General features: G+C 50.4%; 1 protein-coding gene across 1 annotated transcript; it reads right to left on the bottom strand.

Moving 5' to 3' along the window:
- Positions 1-4,584: 4,584 nt before the first annotated feature.
- On the bottom strand, positions 4,585-6,835 carry ETH_00032505 (uncharacterized protein; the record flags this gene model as incomplete). Its single annotated transcript, XM_013380329.1, has 2 exons — positions 4,585-5,828; positions 6,145-6,835. Coding segments are annotated over 2 exons (1,935 nt in total), but the record flags the coding sequence as incomplete, so codon positions are not given.
- Between the last annotated feature and the right edge of the window lie 72 nt (positions 6,836-6,907).

Genomic DNA, 6,907 nt, shown 5'->3' with positions numbered 1-6,907 from the left:
TGCTGCAGCGCCTGCGTGCGGGGTGTCGTGCGTGCTGCCGTGTCTGTCGGCAGCAGGAGAGTCGGCCTCTGCGTCCGCGGCGGCGGCCCCGCCCTCCTCTTCCGCAGCAGCAGCAGCAGCAGCAGCAGCAGCAGCAGCAGCAGCAGCAGCAGCGGGAGAAGAGGAGGAGGGGCGGAAGGAGTCGCTGCTGGTGCCGTGCATCGCGGTGTTCAGCAGCAACTACAACTTCGTGGTGACGTCGATAGCGCTGTTCGTGCTGCAGCAAGACCCGCGGTTCGCGCTGCTGCTGCTGCGCAGCAGCAGCAGCAGCAGCAGCCTGAAAATGCTGTCCTACGCAGGGGCCATTGCAGGCATGAGCCTCATGGGCTTCCTGGGCGACGCAGCAGGGAGGGGCCCCGCGCTGCTGCTGACGCTGCTGCTGATCTCGCTGGGGGCCCTCGGCAGCAGCTTTTTGACCTGGGGGCCCCCCTTTTGCTTCCTGAGTCTGCTGGGCCTTTTTCGCTTCTTGCTGGGCGTGGGGGCCGGCGGGGTGTACCCGCTGAGTGCTGTTGCTGCTGCGGAGAGCAGCAGCAGCAGCAAACGCAGCCACCGCTGCCTCCGCGTCTCCTTCGCCTACTCCATGAACGTCCCCGGCATTCTTTTTCCCTATCTTTTGTCTCTTCTTTTTTGGAAGCTTTCGAAGCAAAACCCGGAGGTGACTTTCAGGGCTTTGCTGGCCTTCGGCGCGCTGCCGGCGCTCTGCGTCTGGCTGCACGCCTGCTGCCAGCAGCGCAGCAGCAGCAGCAGCAGCAGCAGCAGCAGCAGCAGCAGGGAGCGCACGCGCCGCTTCGCTGCGGCCTTCAGGGACAAGAGCCACCTGCAGCAGCTCCTCGGCACTGGAGTTTGTTGGTTTCTCTACGACGTCACGGCCTACGGCGTGCTGCTGGTGCAGCCGGAGCTCACGCAGCACCTGTGGGGCCCCAGCAGCAGCAGCAGCAGCAGCAGCAGCAGCAGCAGCAGCGTGAACGCGGTGATCTTCCAGAACATCGTTTTGAACCTCGTGGGCTTTCCCGGCTGCTACATGGGCATTTTGGTGCTGCGGCAGATGGGCGTGAAGTGGCTGCAGTTCTGGGGCTTCTTTTTCCTGGGGCTGTCTTCGCTGGCGCTGGCCGCAGCAGCAGCAGCAGCAGCAGCAGCAGCAGCAGCCGCCGCCCACGGCTGGGGCCTCCTCGCGCTGCTGGCCGCAGTCAACTTCTTCATCAACTGGGGCGCCAGCATCACCACCTTTATACTCCCTTCTGTGGTTTTTCCTGCTGCAGTGCGGGCCACCTACGCGGGCCTTTCTGCTGCCATGGGCAAGCTCGGCGCCGTCGCGGGAATCTACCTGATCAAGGCGGCTCTCGCCAACTGGGGCCTTCCTGCTGCTATGCTTTGTGCTGCTGCGCCTTCCTTTGCTGCTGCTGCACTTACTTTTCTCTTTGTGGAGCCGCGGGGCGGGTCTTGGTCGCGCGCGCTGCTGGAGTGTATAGGCAGCTTGGCGGCCTGCATTCCCTTCGTCGACTGCCGCCGCCCCACCCGCAAGTTCTGATCCCGCGCTTCCCGCAGTGCTTTCGCTCCCCAACTTCGCGGGCGCCTTTCTTTTGCAGTTTCCCGCTTCCTGGCGCCAAAAAGTTCCGAGTTTCCCCGCGAAACGCCCGAGATCGCCGCCGCCGACCCCCGCCGCCGCCCGCCCGCCGCCCCGCCCCCTCTGACGCCCCCAGCGCCGCCGCCGCCCTCCAAACCCTTTTCTCCGGGCGAAAAACTCCAAATGCAATTCCAAACTCCAAAAGCGACCCAAAATTGAAGCGGTTCCCGCGGACTCGACGCCGCGCTGCGCACGCGCCGCGGGGTGTATCGACAGCTGCCTGCTGCAGCAGCCACCGGTCTGCACAAGTTCCTTTTTCCCCCAAAAGTTGAATTTAATTCCATTACAGTGCGTCCAGTTGCATTCAGTTGCCCTTAGTTCTTTGCGTTCCTCCAATTCACTCCATTTGTGCCGTGTTTCAAGTCCAACCGCCCTCCTGCTGCTTCTTGGCGCTCAGCTGTCTTCGCTCCAGTCCATCTGCCCGTTGCCAGCGGCACTCTTTAATTTGATTCGACATTTTAATTACATTTAGCCCCCAATTACATTGCATGCAATTTATATTTTTGCTCCATTCATCGTCCATTCCTCCTGCGTCTCCATTTCCGTGCATGCTGCCCCCTTGCTGCGCTGCTGCTGCTGCTGCTGCTGCTGCTGCTGCTGCAGTGTCCAGGCGAACATGGAGAGTGAATGCGGACTTGTTTAGAAAGACGAACTAGTGCAACTTCGAAAGCTAGAGATAAATGAAAATAGATTTAATAAAATAGATTTAATAAAATAGGTTTAATAAAATAGATTTCATTCGAAATAATAAAACAAAAGTCTAAAAGGCAAATTACATGCCCAAGTAGTTCAGCTGCCAAGTGTCACGCAGTTCTGGAGTGTACGTACACTCCACGTGTGTAGAAGCTGCAAAAGAAAAATCCGCTTTTTGGGAATTTCAACATTTCAAATTAAATCCATTTCCATCCACTTTCCAAACTTTGCTGCTTCTCAAATGCCACTCCATGCCATTAATGCCATTAATGCCATTTAATGGCAATTAATGCAATTAATGGCAACTAATGGCATTTCATGGCAATTAGTGGCAATTGATGGCATTTTAATTGCAATTAATGGCATTTAATTGCATTTAATTGCATTTAATTGCATTTAATGGCATTAAATTGCATTTAATTGCATTTTTAATTGCATTTAATTGCATTTAATGGCATTAAATTGCATTTAATTGCATTTTTAATTGCATTTAATTGCATTTGATGGCATTAAATTGCATTTATTTGCATTTAATGGCATTTGTTTCTTCAAAAGCTTCCAAATAATTCCCAAAAAGTCTTCTTTTGCATGCAACCCGCAGAAGCAAGTTTGTTGTTTGCTGCTGTCCGCCAATTTCTTTCTTCTTCTTCTTTATTTTTTTCTTTTTCCTTTTTAATTCTTCATTTGATTGCAATTAATTGCAATCAAATGCAATTATTTGCATTTAAATACTATTAATTGCATTTAAATGCAATTAATTGCATTTAATTGCGATTAATTGCATTTAATTGGTATTCATTTGCAATTAATTGCATTAAATTGCATTTAATTGCATTCAGTTGGTGTTTAATTGTATTTGATTGTATTTAATTGTATTTGAATGTATTTAATTGCAATGTATTTAATTGTATTTAGTTGGTTTGTATTTATTTCTATTTAGTTATCTTTTAATTGTACTTAATTGCAATTAATTAGCATTTTAATTGTATTTGATTGTATTTAGTTGTAATTAATTATATTTAACTGTAATTATTTATATTTAATTGTAATTAATTGTATTTAATTATAATTAATTGTATTTAATTGTAATTAATTATACTTAATTATATTTAATTATATTTAATTATATTTAATTATATTTATTTATTTATTTATTTATTTATTTCCAAAATCCCATTTTGCTGCTTCCCAGCCGTGGCTGCTGATGCCCCCAGCAGCAGAAATCGCAGCGAGACCTCTTTACCATTTATTCAATCATTTATCATTTATGATTTATTTATTTATTTATTTATTTATTTATTATTTATTATTTATTTATTTATTTAGTTGTTTAGGATTTGCTTTTTAGTTTTCCGCTTCCACATTCGCTTTCCTCCGGTGTACGTACACGCCATGCAACAGCAGCAGCAGCAGCAGCAGCAACAACGCTAGCAGCAGCACTAGCAGCAGCAGCAGAAGCAGCAGCAATAGCAGCAGCAGCAGCAGCACTAGCGGCAGCAGCAGCAATGAGCAATGAAATAAATAATATACAGCTGTATCCGAAGGAAACAGGGATGAGATAAAAACCCTCCTGTAAACCCTAAACCCTCGCGTGAACCCTAAACCCTCTTCTAAACCCCAGACCCTTCTGTAAACCCTAGACCCTTTAGTAAACCCTAAACCCTAGCCCTTTAGTAAACTCTAAACCCTAGACCCTTCCGTAAACCCTAGACCCTTCTCTAAACTCTAACGCTTCGCCAAACCCTAGACCCTAACGTAAACCCTAAACCCTAGGCCCGTAAACCCTAAACCCTCGCTTTTTAAGGGTTTTGGGGTTTTTTATTTAAAACTGGAGCACGAGGGTTTAGCGGCAAAATAAAAAAGTAAAAAAGCAAAAGAGGGTTTATTTCTTCAAATAAAATAACATAAAATAAATTATAATTTAAATTTAAATTTAAATTTAAATTCATTTTTATTCTATCTGCACGCTCTAAACGCATGCACGAGGTGTAGCACAACAGGCGTTTCCCGGGGCCTTGAGGGTTTGCGTTTCCCGCTCTCTAGGGTTTAGGGTTTAGGGTTTAGGGTTTGCGTCAGTTGAAGGGAAAAGGCAGAAAAGATCTCTCCCTAGAGCTGCTGTTTAGGGTTTAGGGTTTAGGGTTTGTGTCTGCTGAGAAGAAAAGCCGCAGAAGGCTTTCTTATGCGAGCTGCTGCTCAGGAATAAGGGTTTAGGGTTTAGGGTTTAGAGTTTAGGGTTTGTGTCTGTTGGGGAGAAGAGCCACAGAAGGGTCTCTTTTAAGTGCTGCTTTGAGCTGCTGCTGCGTCTTCCGGGCGTGGGCCACATCTGCTGCCAGCAGCACTGCAGCAGCAGCAGCAGCAAAGTGAGGGTTTTGCTTCAGCCGCAACAAACTGCTGCTGATGTTTGCTGTTGCTCCCACGTACACCCGAAAGCAGCCTGTGGGGCCCCACACTTCCCCCCCGTCGGGTGTACAGACAGGCCGCAGCACCTGCTGCTGCTGCTGCTGCTGCTTCTGCGAACTCCTTGCTGCTGCCACCAGCAGCAAAACGCATGCAGCCCCAGAAAACGCGGGGGGAGGCAGCAGCTGCGGAGGAAACGCAGGCAAAGAAACCACGGGAAAGGAGCTGCTGCTGCTGCTGCTGCTGCTGCTGGTTTCTGCTGCTGTTCGGCGCAGCAGCTGCGTCAGGGCCTCCACCTTTCGCTGGAATTGAGCAGCAGCAGCAACGCGAGCGTTGGAAACCTCGGAAGCTGCTGCTGCTGCTGTTGCTGCACTGCCCTGCTGCAGCTGGTCTTGCTGCTGGGGCTCCTGCTGCTGCTGCTCTTGCTGCTGCTGCCGCTCATTCTGCGCGTCCTCGTTCTCTGACTGCGCCTGCTGCCCTCGCTGCTGCTGCTGCTCTCGTTGCTGCTGCACTTGCTGCAGCAGCAACTGCTGCTGCTGCTGCTGCACGTTCGTCAGTTGCTGCCGCAGCACACGGGCCCTGTTTATGATGTCTTGTGGGAAACCTGCTGCTGCTGCTGCTTGAAGAGCATTTGAATAAGTGCAGACTCCGTCGATTAATTCATATTTGTATTCGTCTGCTGCTGCTGCTGCCTCTGCTGCTGCTGCTGCTGCTGCTGCTGGATCAGCTGCCAGCGAGTCCGAGCTGGCTGTGAAGCCTTCTTGCGATCTTCCGACCTGCTGCTGCTGCTGCTGCTGCTGCTGCTGCTGCTGGCAGCCACCAAGCCGCTGTCTGTCTGCGTCGCAGAGCGCCGTGTCTGCTGCAGCGCGGCGTCTCCTGACCTGCTTAAAAGTGAGAGCACCAGCAGCAGCAGCAGCAGCAGCAGGTGCAGCAGCAGGTGCAGCAGCAGGTGCAGCAGCAGCAGGCTGCTGCTGCTGCAGCAGCAGCAGCTGCTGCAGCTCCCGGTGCAAATGTGTTGATACAATTCCCTGCGCCCTCACAGCTGCCAGCCGCTCCAGCAGCGCCCCCAGCAGCGCTGCAGCAAATAAACAAAAGAATAAATAGATAAATAAATAAATAAATAAATAAATAAATAAATAATAATTAATTTATGACAAATAAATAAATAGTCCAAATTGAATGGGTTCTTTGCCTGTTAATGCCATCAAAGAAAGCAGCAGCAGCAGCAGCAGCAGCAGCAGCTTTATGAATATTCATATCTTGGTTTTGCTTCCTTCTTTCTCCTTCAAATTATATTTATTGTTATTGATCAATTAATTTGTTATTTATTTATTTATTTATTTATTTATTTATTAATTTATCTATTAATTTATGTATTTATTTATTTGGACCTGCTCCGCAGCTCGGCGCCGTTCCCTTGCAGGGCTCATCAAGGATCAAAAAGCTGCGAGACACGAAGTCCCCTGCTGCTGCTGCTGCTGCTGCTGTTGATTTATTTGCTGCTGCTGCTTCTGCTGCCGCTTCATTAGCGGCTGTTGCTCCTATTGATTCATCGGCTGCTGCCGCTGCTCCTTCATCTGCTGCTGCTGCTTCTTCTGCCTCTCCTGTTCCCTCCTCTGCTGCTGCTGCTGCTGCTGTTCCCTCTGCAGCACCTGCTGCTGTTCCCTCTGTTGTTGCTGCTGCTCCCTCTGCTACACCTGCTGCTTCGTCTTCTGCTGCTGCTACTGGTCCCTCTGCTGCCGCTGTTGCTGCTGCTGCTGCTTGGTCTTCTGTTGATGCCTCCAGTTCCTCTGCTGCTGCTTCTGCTGTTTCCGCTGCTGTTCCCTCTGCTGCTGCTGCTGCTTCTACTGCTGCTGGGTTTTCGCCAGCTGCTGCTTCCTCCGCTGCAGTTCCCTCTGCTGCTGCTTGCTCTGCTGCGTTGCTGTTCGGCGGGCTGCTGCACCCGCTGCCGCCGCCGCCGCCGCCGCCGCCGCTGCTGCTGCTGCTGCTGCTGCTGCTGCCGCCGCCGCCGCTGCTGCTGCTGCTGCTGCTGCTGGCTGCTGGCCCCACAGCAGCAAGGGTTTGGCGCAGCACGGCGCTGAGCTGCTGCGCCTCAGACAAGAAAAAGGACTTTTGTTCTTGAGGAGAATCAAAAGCAACATGAGAAAGAGACAA

This window comes from Eimeria tenella, genomic scaffold, assembly GCF_000499545.2.
Source record: "Eimeria tenella Houghton genomic scaffold, Eth_scaff514, whole genome shotgun sequence".
NCBI lineage: Eukaryota > Apicomplexa > Conoidasida > Eucoccidiorida > Eimeriidae > Eimeria > Eimeria tenella.
Note: the sequence above shows the minus strand (reverse complement) of the source record. Positions and strands in the feature narration are given on the sequence as shown.